The 22,034-nt window shown below is 33.6% G+C and overlaps 2 protein-coding genes across 2 annotated transcripts in view; one reads left to right on the top strand and one right to left on the bottom strand.

Annotated features, from left to right (window-relative positions):
• Brr2 (U5 small nuclear ribonucleoprotein l(3)72Ab) overlaps positions 1 to 22,034 on the bottom strand; it is a 155,458-nt gene that overhangs the window by 32,582 nt on the left and 100,842 nt on the right. The window contains exons 24-26 of the mRNA XM_089088243.1: positions 21,657 to 21,815; positions 18,708 to 18,920; positions 7,147 to 7,383 (exon numbers count right to left, since the gene is read on the bottom strand). Coding sequence (XP_088944369.1) covers positions 7,147 to 7,383; positions 18,708 to 18,920; positions 21,657 to 21,815 — 609 coding nt within the window. The remainder of the gene's footprint in view (positions 1 to 7,146; positions 7,384 to 18,707; positions 18,921 to 21,656; positions 21,816 to 22,034) is intronic.
• Positions 14,250 to 17,138, top strand: LOC148953034 (polyphosphatidylinositol phosphatase SYNJ1-like). Its single transcript, XM_089087312.1, has one exon. The coding sequence runs from the start codon at positions 14,250 to 14,252 to the stop codon at positions 17,136 to 17,138; it is 2,889 nt and encodes a 962-aa protein (XP_088943438.1).

Below are 22,034 nucleotides of genomic sequence, written 5' to 3'. Positions count from 1 at the left end.
GCTTGACACCCAACCTTGCGTCAGCAGATATCGATCCCTGGGCCCTGCATTGCCAAGCAGAGGAACTACACACTGTACTAACACAGGGTCTCAGCCAGAAATATAGTGTTTTATTAAGGGGCTTAATGCCGAGATTGGTGCAGCTAAGGGTAGAAAGTGGCTCAGCAGAGACCGATTTGATGCTTCAAAGTGAAACAACAAGATAATAGACTACTATTACTGTAAATACAATACTATATTTGTAATCAATATTATATTGGGTCATAAAATGGACCATAAGTTAGCATAGTGCTCGAATAATGGTAAACCAGCTGTCCTAATTGATTTTTTTTTACTGTATATAAAGGAAATAGTAAGATCACTAGATAACAATAAGGAAGAGAGGAGCTATTAATCTAAAAAGGTAAAGATATCACCATCTAGTACCCTCCAAAATTAATTCCAAACGGGAAGGTATATTACACAGAATGATAGTAAGAGAAGAAAAAATAGTAAGATCACTAGATAACAATACGGAAGAGATGAGCTATTAATGTAAAAAGGTAAAGATATCACCCTCTAGTACCCTCCAAAATTAATTCCAAACGGGAAGGTATCTTACACAGAATGATAGTAAGAGAAGAAAAAATAGTAAGATCACTAGATAACAATAAGGACGAGAGGAGCTATTAATGTAAAAAGGTAAAGATATCACCCTCTAGTACCCTCCAAAATTAATTCCAAACGGGAAGGTATCTTACACAGAATGATAGTAAGAGAAGAAAAAATAGTAAGATCACTAGATAACAATAAGGAAGAGAGGAGCTATTAATTTAAAAAGTAAAGATATCACCCTCTAGTACCCTCCAAAATAAATTCCAAACGGGAAGGTATCTTACACAGAATGATAGTAAGATAAGAAAAAATAGTAAGATCACTAGATAACAATAAGGAAGAGAGGAGATATTAATGTAAAAAGTTAAAGATCACCCTCTAGTACCCTCCAAAATTAATTCCAAACGGGAAGGTATCTTACACAGAATGATAGTAAGAGAAGAAAAAATAGTAAGATCACTAGATAACAATAAGGAAGAGAGGAGCTATTAATGTAAAAAGGTAAAGATATCACCCTCTAGTACCCTCCAAAATTAATTCCAAACGGGAAGGTATCTTACACAGAATGATAGTAAGAAAAGAAAAAATAGTAAGATCACTAGATAACAATAAGTAAGAGAGGAGCTATTAATGTAAAAATTTAAATATATCACCCTCTAGTACCCTCCAAAATTAATTCCAAACGGGAAGGTATCTTACACAGAATGATAGTAAGAGAAGAAAAAATAGTAAGATCACTAGATAACAATAAGGAAGAGAGGAGCTATTAATGTAAAAAGGTAAAGATATCACCCTCTAGTACCCTCCAAAATTAATTCCAAACGGGAAGGTATCTTACACAGAATGATAGTAAGAGAAGAAAAAATAGTAAGATCACTAGATACCAATAAGGAAGAGAGGAGCTATTAATGTAAAAAGTAAAGATATCACCCTCTAGTACCCTCCAAAATTAATTCCAAACGGGAAGGTATCTTACACAGAATGATAGTAAGATAAGAAAAATAGTAAGATCACTAGATAACAATAAGGAAGAGAGGAGCTATTAATGTAAAAAGGTAAAGATCACCCTCTAGTACCCTCCAAAATTAATTCCAAACGGGAAGGTATCTTACACAGAATGATAGTACGAGATGAAAAAATAGTAAGATCACTAGATAACAATAAGGAAGAGAGGAGCTATTAATGTAAAAAGGTAAAGATCACCCTCTAGTACCCTCCAAAATTAATTCCAAACGGGAAGGTATCTTACACAGAATGATAGTAAGAGAAGAAAAAATAGTAAGATCACTAGATAACAATAAGGAAGAGAGGAGCTATTAATGTAAAAAGGTAAAGATATCACCCTCTAGTACCCTCCAAAATTAATTCCAAACGGGAAGGTATCTTACACAGAATGATAGTAAGATAATAAAAAATAGTAAGATCACTAGATAACAATAATGAAGAGAGGAGCTATTAATTTAAAAAGGTAAAGATCACCCTCTAGTACCCTCCAAAATTAATTCCAAACGGGAAGGTATCTTACACAGAATGATAGTAAGAGAAGAAAAAATAGTAAGATCACTAGATAAATATAAGGAAGAGAGGAGCTATTAATGTAAAAAGGTAAAGATCACCCTCTAGTACCCTCCAAAATTAATTCCAAACGGGAAGGTATCTTACACAGAATTATATTAAGATAAGAAAAAATAGTAAGATCACTAGATAACAATAAGGAAGAGAGGAGCTATTAATGTAAAAAGGTAAAGATCACCCTCTAGTACCCTCCAAAATTAATTCCAAACGGGAAGGTATCTTACACAGGATGATAGTAAGAGAAGAAAAAATAGTAAGATCACTAGATAACAATAAGGAAGAGAGGAGCTATTAATGTAAAAAGGTAAAGATCACCCTCTAGTACCCTCCAAAATTAATTCCAAACGGGAAGGTATCTTACACAGAATGAGAGTAAGAGAAGAAAAAATAGTAAGATCACTAGATAACAATAAGGAAGAGAGGAGCTATTAATGTAAAAAGGTAAAGATCACCCTCTAGTACCCTCCAAAATTAATTCCAAACGGGAAGGTATCTTACACAGAATGATAGTAAGATAAGAAAAAATAGTAAGATCACTAGATAACAATAAGGAAGAGAGGAGCTATTAATGTAAAAAGGTAAAGATCACCCTCTAGTACCCTCCAAAATTAATTCAAAACGGGAAGGTATCTTACACAGAATGAGAGTAAGAGAAGAAAAAATAGTAAGATCACTAGATAACAATAAGGAAGAGAGGAGCTATTAATGTAAAAAGGTAAAGATCACCCTCTAGTACCCTCCAAAATTAATTCCAAACGGGAAGGTATCTTACACAGAATGATAGTAAGATAAGAAAAAATAGTAAGATCACTAGATAACAATAAGGAAGAGAGGAGCTATTAATGTAAAAAGGTAAAGATCACCCTCTAGTACCCTCCAAAATTAATTCCAAACGGGAAGGTATCTTACACAGAATGATAGTAAGAGAAGAAAAAATAGTAAGATCACTAGATAACAATAAGGAAGAGAGGAGCTATTAATGTAAAAAGGTAAAGATATCACCCTCTAGTACCCTCCAAAATTAATTCCAAACGGGAAGGTATCTTACACAGAATGATAGTAAGATAAGAAAAAATAGTAAGATCACTATATAACAATAAGGAAGAGAGGAGCTATTAATGTAAAAAGGTAAAGATCACCCTCTAGTACCCTCCAAAATTAATTCCAAACGGGAAGGTATCTTACACAGAATGATAGTAAGATAAGAAAAAATAGTAAGATCACTAGATAACAATAAGGAAGAGAGGAGCTATTAATGTAAAAAGGTAAAGATCACCCTCTAGTACCCTCCAAAATTAATTCCAAACGGGAAGGTATCTTACACAGAATGATAGTAAGAGAAGAAAAAATAGTAAGATCACTAGATAACAATAAGGAAGAGAGGAGCTATTAATGTAAAAATGTAAATATCACCCTCTAGTACCCTCCAAAATTAATTCCAAACGGGAAGGTATCTTACACAGAATGATAGTAAGAGAAGAAAAAATAGTAAGATCACTAGATAACAATAAGGAAGAGAGGAGCTATTAATGTAAAAAGGTAAAGATCACCCTCTAGTACCCTCCAAAATTAATTACAAACGGGAAGGTATCTTACACAGAATGATAGTAAGATAAGAAAAAATAGTAAGATCACTAGATAACAATAAGGAAGAGAGGAGCTATTAATGTAAAAAGGTAAAGATCACCCTCTAGTACCCTCCAAAATTAATTCCAAACGGGAAGGTATCTTAAACAGAATGATAGTAAGAGAAGAAAAAATAGTAATATCACTATATAACAATAAGGAAGAGAGGAGCTATTAATGTAAAAAGGTAAAGATCACCCTCTAGTACCCTCCAAAATTAATTCCAAACAGGAAGGTATCTTACACAGAATGATAGTAAGAGAAGAAAAAATAGTAAGATCACTAGATAACAATAAGGAAGAGAGGAGCTATTAATGTAAAAAGGTAAAGATCACCCTCTAGTACCCTCCAAAATTAATTCCAAACGGGAAGGTATCTTACACAGAATGATAGTAAGAGAAGAAAAAATAGTAAGATCACTAGATAACAATAAGGAAGAGTGGAGCTATTAATGTAAAAAGGTAAAGATCACCCTCTAGTACCCTCCAAAATTAATTCCAAACAGGAAGGTATCTTACACAGAATGATAGTAAGAGAAGAAAAAATAGTAAGATCACTAGATAACAATAAGGATGAGAGGAGCTATTAATGTAAAAAGGTAAAGATCACACTCTAGTACACTCCAAAATTAATTCCAAACGGGAAGGTATCTTACACAGAATGATAGTAAGAGAAGAAAAAATAGTAAGATCACTAGATAACAATAAGGAAGAGAGGAGCTATTAATGTAAAAAGGTAAAGATCACCCTCTAGTACCCTCCAAAATTAATTCCAAACAGGAAGGTATCTTACACAGAATGATAGTAAGAGAAGAAAAAATAGTAAGATCACTAGATAACAATAAGGAAGAGAGGAGCTATTAATGTAAAAAGGTAAAGATCACCCTCTAGTACCCTCCAAAATTAATTCCAAACGGGAAGGTATCTTACACAGACTTATAGTAAGATAAGAAAAAATAGTAAGATCACTCGATAACAATAAGGAAGAGAGGAGCTATTAATGTAAAAATGTAAAGATCACCCTCTAGTACCCTCCAAAATTAATTCCAAACGGGAAGGTATCTTACACAGAATGATAGTAAGAGAAGAAAAAATAGTAAGATCACTAGATAACAATAAGGAAGAGAGGAGCTATTAATGTAAAAAGGTAAAGATCACCCTCTAGTACCCTCCAAAATTAATTCCAAACAGGAAGGTATCTTACACAGAATGATAGTAAGAGAAGAAAAAATAGTAAGATCACTAGATAACAATAAGGAAGAGAGGAGCTATTAATGTAAAAAGGTAAAGATCACCCTCTAGTACCCTCCAAAATTAATTCCAAACGGGAAGGTATCTTACACAGAATGATAGTAAGAGAAGAAAAAATAGTAAGATCACTAGATAACAATAAGGAACATAGGAGCTATTACTGTAAAAAGTAAAGAAAAAACCCTCTAGTAACCACCAAAATTAATTACAACCGGGAAGTTATCTTACACAGAATTATAGTAAGATAAGAAAAAATAGTAAGATCACTAGATAACAATAAGGAAGAGAGGAGCTATTAATGTAAAAAGGTAAAGATCACCCTCTAGTACCCTCCAAAATTAATTCCAAACGGGAAGGTATCTTACACAGAATGATAGTAAGAGAAGAAAAAATAGTAAGATCACTAGATAACAATAAGGAAGAGAGGAGCTATTAATTTAAAAATTAAAGATATCACCCTCTATTACACACCAAAATTAATTACAAACGTTAAGGTATATTAAAAATAATTATATTAATATAATAAAAAATAGTAAGATAACTATATAACAATAAGGAAGAGAGTATCTATTAATGTAAAAATTTAAAGATCACCCTCTAGTACCCTCCAAAATTAATTCCAAACGGGAAGGTATCTTACACAGAATGATAGTAAGAGAAGAAAAAATAGTAAGATCACTAGATAACAATAAGGAAGAGAGGAGCTATTAATGTAAAAAGGTAAAGATATCACCCTCTAGTACCCTCCAAAATTAATTCCAAACGGGAAGGTATCTTACACAGAATGATAGTAAGAGAAGAAAAAATAGTAAGATCACTAGATAACTATAAGGAAGAGAGGAGCTATTAATGTAAAAAGTAAAGATATCACCCTCTAGTACCCTCCAAAATTAATTCCAAACGGGAAGGTATCTTACACAGAATGATAGTAAGATAAGAAAAAATAGTAAGATCACTAGATAACAATAAGGAAGAGAGGAGCTATTAATGTAAAAAGTAAAGATATCACCCTCTAGTACCCACCAAAATTAATTCCAAACGGGAAGGTATCTTACACAGAATGATAGTAAGAGAAGAAAAAATAGTAAGATCACTAGATAACAATAAGGAAGATAGGAGCTATTAATGTAAAATGTAAATATATCACCCTCTAGTACCCACCAAAATTAATTCCAAACGGGAAGGTATCTTACACAGAATGATAGTAAGAGAAGAAAAAATAGTAATATCACTAGATAACAATAAGGAAGAGAGGAGCTATTAATTTAAAACGTAAAGATATCACCCTCTAGTACCCTCCAAAATTAATTCCAAACGGGAAGGTATCTTACACAGAATGATAGTAAGAGAAGAAAAAATAGTAAGATCACTAGATAACAATAAGGAAGAGAGGAGCTATTAATGTAAAAAGGTAAAGATATCACCCTCTAGTACCCTCCAAAATTAATTCCAAACGGGAAGGTATCTTACACAGAATGATAGTAAGAGAAGAACGTAGAAAGATCAGACAGAAGCGACATATGAGAGGTTTAGAGCTTGACATTGTGAACGGCGGAAAGAATAACTTTAAGAAAATACGTCATAAAGCGGCAGAATAAGTTTTAGAGACAGAAAGTTAGAAAGGAACTTAGAAAAATGTCACTGAAAAGACTTAAAGTTTTGTAGGAAACAGAACGATTTTCTCTGAGAAGTTTCTGAGCGATATATCTGAGGCAAATATGAGGGAACTAAAGAAGGTGTCTAAGCGTGAATTAAGAAGATTTGAAATGGAGGCTATTGTTCGAATTGTAAGTGACCTGCACGTCATAATAGTATTAACTTCTTATGAAACTGACGGGAGTTAAATTGTAGTTACGGACAAAAAATAAATCTGTACGATTGGAGACACACTGATTCCATTGAAATTATTTAACATGCTATTAGAAAAAGAGTTTTCATAAAATTTTTGCATGTACTTATTGGCTAAAGTTAAGCGGATACCGATTTCTGGAGTTGACAGGATTAGTTTGAGAAAAAAATTAGTTAAACGTAGGCTATACTTTTTTTCATAAGCAAGAAGTAGAAAGAAAATCCTATCCCATTTTACTAAACGTATACTTACCGGGTCAACAATTCTGTCAATAAACGGCTGGACATCCTGCAATTCTGCATGCAAGAATCTTTCTGGTTTTCCTTCAGCTGCAGTAAATGCTAAAATATCAACAGCTGTGATACGAGTCTGTTTTCTGTTGGAAACAAAAGCAATAGCCGGTCTTTGACCAGCGTGATTGACAATACAATTATACATAGGCTTTGCCATGGCTACTATACGTGACTCGGCGTGGCTCACATTAAATCCCTAGAAAAAGAAAGCATATTAAGGATTTTAAGCAGCTACCACTGCACTCGGAGGTCATTCACTGCGTGCACCTAGGACCTGACTGTTTTTGAAATATCTTACTATTCCAAGTTTTAAATTTTTGAACAGCGTCTTGCATAATAATAATAATAATAAAAAAAAAACATTCCCTGCCTTAATGTATAGTTGTCATTAATTTACCTTGCTCAGATAAATATAATTCTGCTTTGCCAAAGATAGTCAGTCTGCTACAATCTCTACTACTGCTCTTACTCCTGTCCTGACTGCAATTGATGCTGGTATTATTAGTATAGCTCCTATGAAACCAAGCCTACAACGATTACTCATACCGCATGAGAAGTCACGCATGGGCCTGAGAATACCCACCGCGATATTTTTCGGAAACGTGATTTAAAAAACATCGGTAAAATTGCGGCGCGAAGCAATTTGGTTAACCGGCTTGTTATTTAAAGTTCAGTAAATGAGACGAAGAGAACTGATATTACAAAAAAAGAAGCGAATGCTGACATGACAACGACTGAAAATGTCAACCTGCTGAAGTCTCGTTCATAGTCGGTAAATACAGCAATTTGACCAACTCAGTTTCTAAATTAGGTAAAAAAGATGAATAAACAAATAAAATTAATGAAAAAAGACAATAATACCGACATAATATCTACCGCTTATATAATATTAGGAGTCAGTATATTTATTGATTTAAGTTAAAAAGAACAAAGTAGGTACAGAAGATATATATGTAAATTTATGGACCGATTGGGTATAGACTAATTGCTTGGTATACATGAGCATATTCGATGAGGGCTGCTGTTAGCTACAACATTAAATTGGATGTCCTTTCCAGCTGAAAGGAAGACAAGGATGTGCCTAACATGTTCACTATCCATCGGCAAGTGGGTATCCTGTCTTAGAAAGCCTGTCTATATAGCCTGATGACTCCACTCGGGTGAGCGGAGTGATCACGAACCTTCAGACTTTCCTATACATTTTACTATTTTACATACAATGTCTGTTTTTTTGGGGGGGCTTTCAGAATTTCGCCCCACCCGAAAAGATCAGTTCCACCAAGTTAATTCATGCATATAAGGTCTTCATTTCTTTCCAGTACTAAGATGATGCCACTTAACAACAGCATCATCAAACAGGATATAGTTCGACAATGTTCGAAATAGTTCGACAATAGACATTCGTATCAGGTATGGATGAGGCACGCGCCTAAGAAGAAGACCAAACCCTTCCACCTCATCCACAAGCAAAAAACTGACTCTACTGTTCTGCATCTATGTTGCTTCCGTTGAACTGAGCTTGTCCTCAAAACAGCTAAACGTACCACGTTGGAGCTTTTAGGACCTGTTCTTGGGAATACTCAATTAAAATAGAGCACACTTTGTTCATACAAGTTGTCAAAAGGTTGTATCTACGATATCAAAGGAATAGCTAAAGGTATCAAGTTTAAAATTTCAAGGCATGTTGAGGGGGATGTTGAACTAATTCAAAAGAAACTGTGTACATCTGGGTTGTCAAAAGGATGTATCTGCGATTCGTTCTTCTGCTACTACTTCTACTACGACTACTACTCATGCTACTACTGCTGCTACTATGACTGCTTACGACTATGACTGCGACTTTTAGCGACTGCAACTGCTTGCAATTGTGACAGTGATTACTTGTCCCTGCGACCGTGACAACTACTTGAGACAGCGACTGAAATTACTCGAGAATTTACTTGACTTTGCAGATTATACGCCCCCTTTTCCAATAATAAAACCTATATGTAAACAATGGGCAACCTCCACCACTTTACTGAAAACAGAAAACGTTATAAATGTTTTCTCTTTTATAACATGAATAAATACAAAATTTCTCAGATTTTCGAGAACGAATATCAATATATATCAAACTGTCAATCTACATTTTGTTATTACTTTTCAGTAATCTTGGGTATTATGGTGATTTTTTTTTCTTTTTTTTATTGTTAATGTTATGACTAATAAAAACACACAGCTCGAAATACAAATTGCTTTCAGTAAGGCTTAATTGACGTTTTGGTCTTTAGAAGGCATAAAAGGAGTTAGCCCTACTTCTGTTTGTGGTAGTTTCTGTTAGTTTTAGGTCTGACTTTATTATTTATTGTAATTTCTGTTCGTTTAGGGTTACGTTTATTTATTGATAGTTTGTTTTACGCTTGAATTAGTATTTGATTTTATTTCTACTTGTCATAGGCTTAATTTAGCCCTTAAATTTTCTTTGAAAATTTCCCTTTGGGTAAAAGTTCGCCTTAAAATAATCTCTATTAAGGGCAAATTTTTTGTGTATATGCTTCTTGAAATCCAACTGCCTCCCTGAAACCTTGCATGAGACCTTTAACGGGGATAATAAAAGAGGATAATCAAATAAAACAAAATGATGTGGGTTATCATAAACATGTTGAGTCAAGTCGAAATAAAAACTCTTGAGTCTTTGGCAAAGCTTTATGGCTTTGTCGATTTACGATGTGTGTTCCGATAACCTTTCTCCTAATTGTAGGTGGGTCCTGCTAACACAGATACAACCACAAGAACAGGTGATTTTATGAACACCAATGCCTTGAATAGGGCTAGGTTCATCCTTGCCACAGTTAAAAAGCCCTGTACTTCGCTAAAAAAAAAAGTAAACATGACATTGAGGATTTTTTTTATCGTTGTAGTTTGTCATACAATTTTGGAATATATGGCAAAACACTGAAATCTTTTAATCATCACTCACCATGAGATGCTTTCAGTTGTGTTGATTTTCCTTTTTCCACCTTTCTTAACCTTTTTTCTATAATAGAGGGGACTGAAGATTAGAATCTACCTTGTTAAGATGTATCAAGAAGGTTTTTAGTGATTTCTCTCCATGATCCCACACAGAAATAAAGTCATCCACAAACCGACCCAGACACGGGCCTTCAGAGGAAAAGTTTTTAAAGCAAAAGTTACAATAAAAATTCATCTAAAAAGTGGGCAAAAAGTGAATGGCTAGCACTCATTGCCAGATTCGTAGTTTGGGTGAAAAATTCGTTAATATATAGGAAATAAGATGAAAAATTACTGCAAATGCGGGTAAGACACACAGCAGTTCTAATCTATGACATTTTGCAGTCCATTTAGTAGATATTATCTTCTAGTCTTTTTCGAAGAGCAAATTCACATTTTTAATTTCATAAGAGGTATAGACAGAAATAGTATAAATTTTACGCAGATATAAGAGGACGGAAAATTGAGAACAACCATTGAAATTATTGGCAGGGGCTGAAACTATGGACTTTTAAGTGTGTGTATCGGATAAAATATCAATAGCTTGTTATTTACACTATGTGCATGCAAGTTGTCAAAAGGGCGTATCAGAAATGTCTCAGGAACGGCTTACAGCATTAAATTGAAACTCATAGGCATGTTGAGGGGAATCTTGAACTTCCCAAAAGTCACCATGTGCATGCTACTACTACACTGCCACTATAGCTAATGCAGAACACATTAAGGTGAAAGTTTCAGAGAATGAGGGGATGATGTTGAATTAAGGCACTATGTGAACACTACTCAACGCAGTACTACTACTGCTACTACTACTACTATTACTATGGCTAAGGGTATTAAGGTGAAAGCTTCAGGGATTTTTGAGGGGGATGCACAAATGAATAAAAACACATTATGAGCAAGCAGATTGTTAAAAAAAAGTAGAATCGTAAATATCCCAGAAACAACTTGGGGTATTAAGTTGAAGCTCTCAGGGCATGTTGAGGGAATGTTGAACTAAACGAAAACCACAATGCAAATTGCACTACTGCTAATACTACTACTACTATTCTTCAGGGAACGTTGAGGGGGGTGTTGAAGGCTAAGTATATAAGGTGCGGCTTTTAGTGAATGTTTGGAGGATGTTGAACTAAATAAAACTTTTTGTAGGAAGTATCAGCAATATCTCAGAAACAACTTAAAGTATTAAATTGAAACTTTCAGGGCAAATCGAGTTTGAACTAAATCAACACACACTATAGACATTCAGGTTGTCAAAGAGTTTATTAGAAATATCCCAGCAACGTCTTAGGGTACTAAGCTAAAACTTTTAGGGCTACTATTATTAAAACTACATTTGCTACTACTATTGTTGCCACTAGAATAAAACAAATAGTTTAAGGGTATTCAGGTTGTCCAAATGGCATAGCCGGGATATCTCAAGACAGGAATTGGGTATTAAGTTGAAGCTGCTAGGGAAAGTTGGTGGAAATGTAAAACTAAATCAAAACACACTATATGCATGCAGGTTGTCAAAAGGGCGTATCAGAAATATCCCTGTTATCATTAAATTTCATATGGGGAAACTTGATGATAACAGGGTCAGTCGCAACGATATGGGCAAGAAAAGCGACTTTAGTGCCCTTTCCATTAAAAAAAAGTGACATAAAGTGACGATTCAGCGGCATTTAGAACAGAAGCACAGGGACTACATAGGTCCTAGTCACTACTTTTTTTTATATATTGCCTATAGGAGAGTCTTCCAGTTTGGCTGTGGATGAGGAGGGTAAAATTGTAATATTTAATTCATTTTTTTTATCATTCATTATAAGAGGCAAATAGGAAAGTAAAAAAAATAATAAGATTGTACTACTGCAGTACAACCCCACACATCACGGTTACATTATAAAGGCAAGGGAAAACATCGGACGCGTCTTATATTCAGAATCAACTGGGGTAACTTTTTAGTCATAGTTGCAGCGGTAGCTGCAATCCAGTAAAGGACGAACCATGGACCAGAGTAACCAAAAATTGAAAAAAAACGTTTAAAAAACGGGCAAGTCAGAAAATATTACTATTTCTATCTGATTTGGCAATTGTAACTATTATCTAAATTAGTCTTGATAGCAAAATGTTAGTTCGAAAACGAATTTATAGGAATTTCAAAAAAATTCGAAAAGAAAGGGGAAAGGCCGGAAAAAAAGTCTTGCGACACAAAAAAGATAAGATTACATTCAAGAACAAGGGAAAACATCGGACGCGTCTTATATTCAGAGTCTACTGGGGAAACTCTTTAGTCATAGTTGCAGCGGTAGCTGCAATCTAGCAAAGGACGAACCGTGGACCAAAGTAACCAAAAAAAAAAAAAAAAAAAAAAAAAACAGTTTGAAAAACGGGCAAGTGAGAAAATATTGCTATTTCTATCTGATTTGGGAATTGTAACTATTATCTAAATTAGTCTTAATAGCAAAATGTTAGTTCGAAAACGAATTTATAGGAATTTCAAAAAATAGCCTGAAACCCTTAAAAACTGGCGTCAGAACGAAGCAAAAAGTACACCACTGCAATTGCCATGTCAAAAAACCTTATTTAGGAAATAAGGTTATATATATATATATATATATATATATATATATATATATATATATATATATATATATATATATATATATATATATATATATATATATATATATATATATATATATATATATATATATATATATATATATATATATATATATATATATATATATATATATATATATATATATATATATATATATATATATATATATATATATATATACATATATATATATATATTTATACATGTATATATATATTTATACATGTATATATATATATTTATACATGTATATATATATATTTATACATGTATATATATATATATATATATATATATATATATATATATATATATATATATATATATATATATATATATATATATATATATATATATATATATATATATATATATACATATATATATATATATATATATATATATATATATATATATATATATATATATATATATATATATATACATGTATATATATATTTATTTATATATATATATATATATATATATATATATATATATATATATATATATATATATATATATATATATATATATATATATATATATATATATATATATATATATATATATATATATATATATATATATATATATATATATATATATAAATATATATAGTTTTTGAAAGAAATTGAAAATGCTCTAATCTTCTCAACAAAAAAGTGAAGATAGTGGAAAACTTACCCATGAACAAAACTGAAAATGGTGACAAATTTGGGACAAAAATTGAAAAAGACGAAATTACGGAAAAAAAAAACACTTTAAAAATACGAAATCACGTGAACAAATTGAAAACTGGGATAAAATTGAAAAAAACGAAAAATTACGTGGGCAAAAGTGAAAAAAAAGAAACATAACAGTTTTTTTTCTCTTTACACATAAGAAGACTTGATACGTCGACCCCCACGCCTCCTCCTAAAGCTGTAAAACCGTTTTGAAGTAACTCGGTTAAAACAGTTTTGAAATAAGATAATTTAGGCGAAGTTAGAGTGGTGTCTAACAAAAATCCTGCTTTGCAAACTTTTTTTATGGCAATCGCTTCGCTCAGACCTTTTGCCACCGCAATTTGGTCATATCATATATCACAAATCGACCACGTGATCTTGAAAAAAATTATACGAGTCAGTCCTTTCCACATTATCTACATAAAAAAAGTGACAAAATATAATGGAATCCCTCTATTTCCTAATGAAGAGGACATTAGGGTTCTCTAGAATAGCGTCAAACCATACTTTATTGCCATGTGTAGTAACTGCGGAACTTCTTAATGAGTTACAGTTAATTTTAACGGTTAAATTAGTTAATATAAAGATGCAAAAGTATTTTAAGACACAGAATAATAAACTTAATTTATTTTTAATTTCTGAAACGGAAGCAAGAATTTAAGCTACGATGAGTTAAAGTGTTACAGGAAAGAGATGCATCTTCAATTATTGACTCGTGTTTAAAAAATTACTAAAATGCCTATACAGCCATTTGTACTACATATTAAACCTAACGAGGAGTGTATAATAGAAAGAATAGGGCACCCATATTGTTTGCGTTTGGACTCAAATGGTATATATGGTATTGACCTTGAGAAAGCCCAAAAAGCGATTAATAAGCATAAATATACCTCCATACTTGAAGTTTTCGCATGTCTTGGACTGCTGAGGTTTCAGATGGAAAGAGGAGACTCGCATTTATTCTTTGTGGTTGCGAAAGGGGTATCACGAGTGGGTGGAATCCAAAAGAGAGAGATGTTTAGAATAGAAGAAGTAGAAATGGTCTCGCTTCAGCCGCTTGCTTCTAACTCGGAGTTATTGAAGAGAAAAAAAAGAGTAAAACATTTCTTAAGTAGCGGGGCGTTTTATTTCGCACTTTCAGAAAATGGAGAGGCTTGTGACATTACCCTTTCTTCAGAAAGACATTTTAAGGGTGCGCCAACAGATAGCAGATTTTTCTGGAATAAAAGCTTTTTTAGTTCATTTATTGAGTGGGGAATTGAGCCAAACGATTGGCTAGTAAAAATAATATGCGGAAGTGTAGAAGTACAACCAATACCCTGTGAGATAACAGGGACAATATATAACAGTTTTAATAGGACAATAAAAACTGCTCTGATATCGCGTCTTAGTTGTGAACGAGTTGGGGCTAGATTTAATACTCGAGGAATCAATGACGACGGTCAAGTCGCCAACTTTGTGGAAACCGAACAAATAATACAAGTTGAAGAAGACTTGACGTCATTCATTCAAATCCGAGGTTCAGTTCCCACCTTCTGGGAACAAACATTTGTACCGATGATAGGGAGTAAAATAAGTTTCCCTCGCAGTGTAGAAGCATCCTTGCCAGCATTTGAACAACATTTTCACACAATGACACAACTTTACGGGAATATATTTATATTAAATTTACTCTGCAAACAATTCCAACTCATGACCCGAGGAGAGCAAAAATTAAGTGATGCTTATAAGAAGCTTCATCAGCAAAGTAGTTTCAAACTAAATATCAATTATCAAGAATTTGATTACCATGAAATGGGAACCATTTATTTAAACAAGCTTATAGAGGATCTGAAAAATACAACAATAAACCGATTTAATTTTTTTCACTATTCAGAAGGAGTTAGTTCAACGAGCCAAAAAGGAGTTATTAGGACAAATTGCTTAGACTGCTATGACCGAACCAACAAAGTCCAAGCTTTGTTAGGCATTGCAGCATTTGACTTGCAACTAAAACTTTGCACGAAAGGAATTCTTATAAAAATTGACAAGTCAATAATCTATGATATGTGGACAAGAAATGGGGATGAAATTCCTAAAATCTTTACAAGGGCAGGAGCACTTCAACAATATTCAATATCTGATATTCAAACGACCATCATTCGAACATATTGCAGTACAAGCAATTACGAGACAAAAATGCAGGGTAAACTGAACGATATACTCGAGATTAATATAGCCAACATTCATTTAAGAGAAAAAGCCAGGAGTTTACTTTCAAATAACTTGGCTCAAATGCCTGAAGAACTAGTACATTCCATTTGTACAAAAGGTCCTATGTTTACATATCCAGTTCCTATTCGAATAGCAGTTGGAACATACAATGTTATGGGAAGCTACCATATGAACACTTTTGGATCTAAAAACATGAACCTAGCAGACTGGCTACTTGGTGGAATGAAGGACAGGGGGGATATACCTTCAGGTTATAATATCCACAACAACAAGGATGTCGATATGTTTGTCATTGGATTACAGGAGCTAATTCCATACGAATACTTGAGCATAATCTACGGAGATCAAAGCTACTACTACAAGGCATGGATACGTCACTTAAAGACAACATTACAACACAATGGTAATTACAGCCTGCTCACGTCCGTGACAATGGGGGGTTTATTGCTTTGCGTTTTTGTACGTCCCGAACTGTTTAAATATATAAGAAATGTGCAAACTGACACTAAAACAGTTGGAATACTTAGACAGTTAAATATGAAAAAGGGAGCCGTTCAGATTCGTTTTGACTTGCATTCCACATCCTTTGCATTTGTATCTTGCCATCTGCCAGCTCATGCAGACCAGGCGTACGAAAGAAACAAGAGCTTCGAAGAAATTGTGAATAAGCTCTCTTCTGAATTCACTTGTGATCTACATTCCCATGATTACGTTATATGGCTTGGTGACATGAATTATCGCATAAACGCCAGTAGAGAAATCGCAGAACTAACAATAAGAAGAAAAGGTTGGAAAGAACTACTAAAACACGATCAGTTAAAGAAATATCAAAGCAAGGGTTCCATATTTCAAGATTATACAGAAGCAGAGATCAACTTCCCACCAACGTACAAATATGATGTAGGGACAGGAAATTTTGATACTAGCAAGAAACAGCGAGTGCCTTCATGGACGGACAGAATACTAATAAAAACTGAATTGCCCTTGGTACCAGTTTTCTACGGGGCGTCCTCCCTAGAATACAGCGATCATCGACCTGTATTGGGAATCTTCGATGTAACAGCTTTTAAAGTTAATGAAAATACAAGACATATGATAACTGCATCCACGATAAAAACGATAGGACCTCTTGATCGCACAATAGTTGTGTCAGTAAATGTCCAAATGACCCAAGAGTTCATTCAAACACTGAAAAAGCATCTAACAGCATATGGAGGTGAAATCCATCGAGTCAAAATTTTAACAGACAATTTACTGATGGTAACATTCAAGAAACTGAAAGCAACTTTGAGTATATTACAATCAAAACCTCTACTACCACATGTTAACATAAGACTTTTGAACAGTCAGTGGGAACCAATTATATACAAAAGACTATCCTTATTTGAACATTCATACAATGTAAACTGACTCCAAGCTTTTAAGAATTTTTAGTCATACTCACAGAAGTAGAAGACATAAACAAAGCGAACAAACTGAAACGTACAATAGATTATACACCAAATATTAATCAAGGAACAGCCACAAAAATATCTGCTTGATTACCAAACAATTAAGAAAGCTCACATTCAAAGAGCCTTTCAGAAATCGAGGGTTTATTGGCAGATACGCGTACCAAAAAGAAAGAAAAAGTAACTGCTTGTTTTCTAAGATATTGAACATGCCAAGATAATTTCTCTATAAAATACATGTTTATGACCCAAAAATGGCAACATTGATTTTTGTTTCCTTCTAAAAAATTAATACTTCTGAACATAAGAAGTACTTACACGGGAATTATATACCTAGATGCCAGGGTATGGAAACCGCTGGAATCCCCCCCCCCCCCATTCTTTCTTTTAGCCAATTCTTCAGAAAGTTCAGTGCAAAATTATAAATTGAAAAAAATAAATAATCTCTTTTAATAAATTTTCAATAAATAACAATAATAATTTACGTTTCTGAGGTTTTGTAAATGATCTCTGATCCTAGATCCTGACTCGTGACAAAGCAAGCGTTAGAAGCTTATTTCTATGCCATACAGAAGCAAAGATGAATGAAAAATGTTGAAACTGCTGAAAGGTTGAAAAAACCGTTTTAATCAAAAATAGAAATTTTAGCTTTTAATTCCAGTCGACAAATACACAATGTTTGATTGTCTTGCTTTTAAGTACTCTCTTAATGTGTATGTTCCCTCTGAAACAAGCGATTTTTCAACAATCTTATCGCTTTAACTTGCTTTAATAGGGCAAGATGCTTATGTCATTGAATTCTTTTTCTCAAATCTATCCATTCACCCAGCCAGAATACTGATGTTACAGAACTTTTCCTTATAGAAGGATCTAAACTTATATTTAGGACAAAATAATAAAAAATAGGACAAAATAATAATAATAATTTCTTTTAAAAAAAGGACAAAATTGTCTTTTTTTTTAGCAATTTCCAAAAATTTCCACCTCATTTTTAGTCCAAATTGCTCCGTATACTAAGTTCCAACATATAACGCAGTAGATAGATAAAACTGGATCTGAGTGACGAAAACGAATATTAAGTGTCTCGCCAATATAATAAAACCGCAGGAGAGCACGAAAAAGCACCAAAACTTATGACTCGAAACATGAACCTTAATTGGTGTTATAAAAGTATTTGGGATTCTACATATCAGGAAGCATACACATAGATTAGAGAGAGCAGGTTTCATCTTGTTTTAATTCATGTTCAAGATGATACGAAGAAACTCCATCCCCCTCTCCTTTATTATTCTCATTACTAGTAGATGAGGTAGTTAAATAGGTGAGATCTATCTCTCCTTGCAGAGCAATAGCCGTTGCAAATGAGTAAAGGGTCATTGCTTTAACAGGGAAATACCTAACATAAATAGAGAGCAAGGGTGTTCTATTTTAGCATTACTTGAGCTGTTTTCGCGCATCAACTAAAGTTCTTTAATGCTGCTATTCACCAATTAAGATAGGCTGCTATACCAGTTAAGACTGGCTTTACCTGTATATGTAGTTCCAGGGGCACTGGTCGAACGTTTGGATGAAAACTGAAAGTAGCATTGGGGGGACAACCGAGCCACTGAGCAACATCCCTTGAGTTGGCTAAAGAAGCACTTAAGGCAACAATCCTTATTGGTTTCTCTAGTTGAGATGATATGTAACGCATGCGTGAACAGACAACCTCGAGAACTGGCCCATCTTCGCCACCAAGCAACTGAAAAAATAAGAAGAAAAGATTTATATGCTAGAATACACAGCATTTTTTCAATAAATAACAGAATACTATATTCTCCAGTTTCATCGGAAGCTTGAATTGTTGTGAACAAAAGGAACTTTTACAAATTATAACATCACGGCTGAATTTGAGTTAAGAAACTTTATTTATGAAAAGTACAACGACACCTGACAAAGAAAGATACCAAGAAGCGTAAGTTTGCCAAAAATTTAAATTGTTTTGTATATATTATTTTTGAATTTTTGAAAATTTGGTTATTTTATTTATTTTTCTTTTTATCTTTTTAAATTATGATCTATAAAATATTTTATAATTACGACGTATATTTATGACTTTTGTATTTTGTATTTTACGAGTTACCTGTTGTGTTTCGTTACAGTGGTAACTACATTTTGTTATTTTTATTATTTTGTTATTGTATTTTTTTTTACTGAGAAAATGCGAATTCGGCCCATTAGGGTTTGTGATAGTCTTTTTGCCAATATATATCTATCTATCTAAAAAGCCCAATGCTCAGGTGTGTACTCCATTGAAGAATTTTTGATTGTAGTGCTGGTAATACACAATTTTAGCATTAGGAATAGCAGTGATTATTCCTAAGTTTACCATCAAATAATCTTGTTCTTCAGTTTACTTTTTTTTTCTATTTTTGTAGTGAGGCGAACCCAACTCGATAAAGGGTCAGGCATCAAAGGCCCATTGTTTGCAAACTAAGCACTGTTTCTGTTTTTGTCTAACTTGTTTCTGTTTCTGTTTTTCCAAAAAAAAACATAAAAAAAAAAATAAACGAACAGAAAGGAGAAACAGGTCCCCTATTTTTGACGGATCTGTTTCTGTTCTGTTCTGTTTTTTTCCTTTCTCTGTTTTTCGGAAAAACCAAAACAGTGCCGATGCTTGTTCCAAACCCCAGACGGTTGATTGCAGAGTCACACCACTGAGGGATATTCACATATTGATATGACATCCAATGTGACATCATATCCACAAAGGGGTATGACATATTCCCATTTAAATGGATCATTTTGATGGACTTTGTCCGAAGAGCACAGCAAAGGCAATGGGAGAACACGGAATGAAATGGAAAAGCAAAAGTCTCTTAGACTTAGATTATTTTGATGATCTAAGCATACTAGATGTAAAAGATAGCAAAATGACTGAACGTTTAGTGCTTTTGCGAGTTCAAGGTGCAAGATAGGTTTGAAAATTAATTTTAATAAGACTAAGTCACTAAGAATATTAGTAGGTGAAGGTGAAGAGGTGATGTTGGGTAACGGGAAGATCGACTAAGTAAACAGCTTCACCTACCTAGGTAGTATTATTAGTAAAGATGGCGGATGCAGTAAAGATATTAAAAGTAGAATAGCCAACAACACCCAGAGGGTTTTTTCACAGTTGAAAAAAAAAGTTCGGAAGAATAGGAAGTCTGCGAACCTAGATTAAAATATTGGATACTACAGTGATGACAGTGGTCAAGTACGGTTATGAAGTGTGAACGCTCCGAAAACCAGAAGAGAAGTTAATATATGTTTTTCCAGACAAATTGCCAACAGATTGTTTTGGTACCCGACAGACTGACGGTATCTCAAATAGTAAGATTTACTTACAATGCGGTTCAATCCCGCTTTCTAGGGCTATAATGAGATAAAGGATTAAATGGCTAGGACACCTTCTGTGGATGAAGGATGACAGACCGCCAAAGACTGTCCTTGTCGGCCAACCGTTTTCTAGGACCAAGCCAAAAGCGGGTCACCCAGAATAGGATGTGAAGATGTCATAAGAAAAGATTTAAAGGAAATGGGAAACATCTTGGGATGGTGTAACGAGGGAGGCTTTAAATAGATTGAGGTGGAGGAGGAGCGTGTGCAGCTGTCTTTGCCTCTGGCAGCTTGGTGCTGCAATGAGTTGTTAGTAGTAGTAGTAGTATCAAGGGATATGTCAGAGGTTAGCAGTTATAGATAGCGTAACCCTCACTTTTTTTTTTGCTGGATTAATAACCTTTTACGGGATTAGTCTTGCATAACTTTCATATTTTTATGTGCACTTTCTTTTTGGATTTTAACCGATTGTTTAATTTTACTGGTTCTGACGACTTCAGAAAACAAATAGAAAAATAAAACGAAAAAAAATATTATATTGTTTGGAAATGATATTTCGTCTGTGTCTTCAGTAAATGAATTCATCCCCCTGGTTTGGCCTGGCTAACACTGTTTTCTCAACAATCGAAAGCTTAGCTTTTAGTGTGCTGCTGATTAATTTTCATATCATGATTTACAATAGATTTTTGTGCCGCTACTATTATATACATTATTATTTTTATTAGATACTCTACCTAGTATCTGACTGACGTGTCAATACCTATCTAATTAAACGGTTAAAAAGAATTATAGAAATTGGTTTTTCGGAAATTCTGAACTTGCAGCTTAAGATAGGATGTACTGTATACCGTCAGCAGTTCTATTCTGCCCCTAAACTACGCTACTAGAAAAAAAAAGCTACTTTCAGCACGTTAAACGATCTAAATTAAAACATATAATAATAGCTAAGTCAAAACGTCCCTCCAAACACCGTTTAATTTCCTACTATAGTTCGTGAGAGTTTAATACGGAAAACCAGTCAAAGAAAAAAAACTGACAAATACGTTTTTTGTCATTGACCAGTCAATGACAAAAAACTGTTTAAGTTTCTGCTACAAAATCCAATAGTACTTTTTTTTACCTGCAGTTCATCAACGATGAACAATTGAATATTTTGAACATTTTTCCTTTGCTTCCAACGACGAGAGAGTATGTCCCAGTTCTCTGGATTAGATACTATTATATTTCCTCTTGCAAGTAGCTTCAGGTCTGTTGCCGTTTCTCCGGTCAATAAAACAACCTATAAAATAAAAGCCTTGTTCAGTAATACACATAATTTTTAATTTTGTAACTTAAGTAAAGTTACGGGGAAAAATACAGAGACCCTTATGGTTCTAATCGCTAAGATCTGGGCTGAAAAATGAAGTGTATGAGCATCAGTTACTAACACGCAAAGAATAGTAAGGGGTGCAGTGGATATTCATTGGTGAAGGCGTCTGTGAGTTCAGCAGAGACTCGA

Source organism: Artemia sp. Qi Xiang Cuo, chromosome 4 (genome assembly GCF_049724085.1).
Source record: "Artemia sp. Qi Xiang Cuo chromosome 4, ASM4972408v1, whole genome shotgun sequence".
NCBI lineage: Eukaryota > Metazoa > Arthropoda > Branchiopoda > Anostraca > Artemiidae > Artemia > Artemia sp. Qi Xiang Cuo.
Note: the sequence above shows the minus strand (reverse complement) of the source record. Positions and strands in the feature narration are given on the sequence as shown.

Bases quoted from the DNA above. Each gene is read 5' to 3' on its own strand.
- LOC148953034 (XM_089087312.1), top strand. From the start codon at position 14,250: ATGCCTATACAGCCATTTGTACTACATATTAAACCTAACGAGGAGTGT.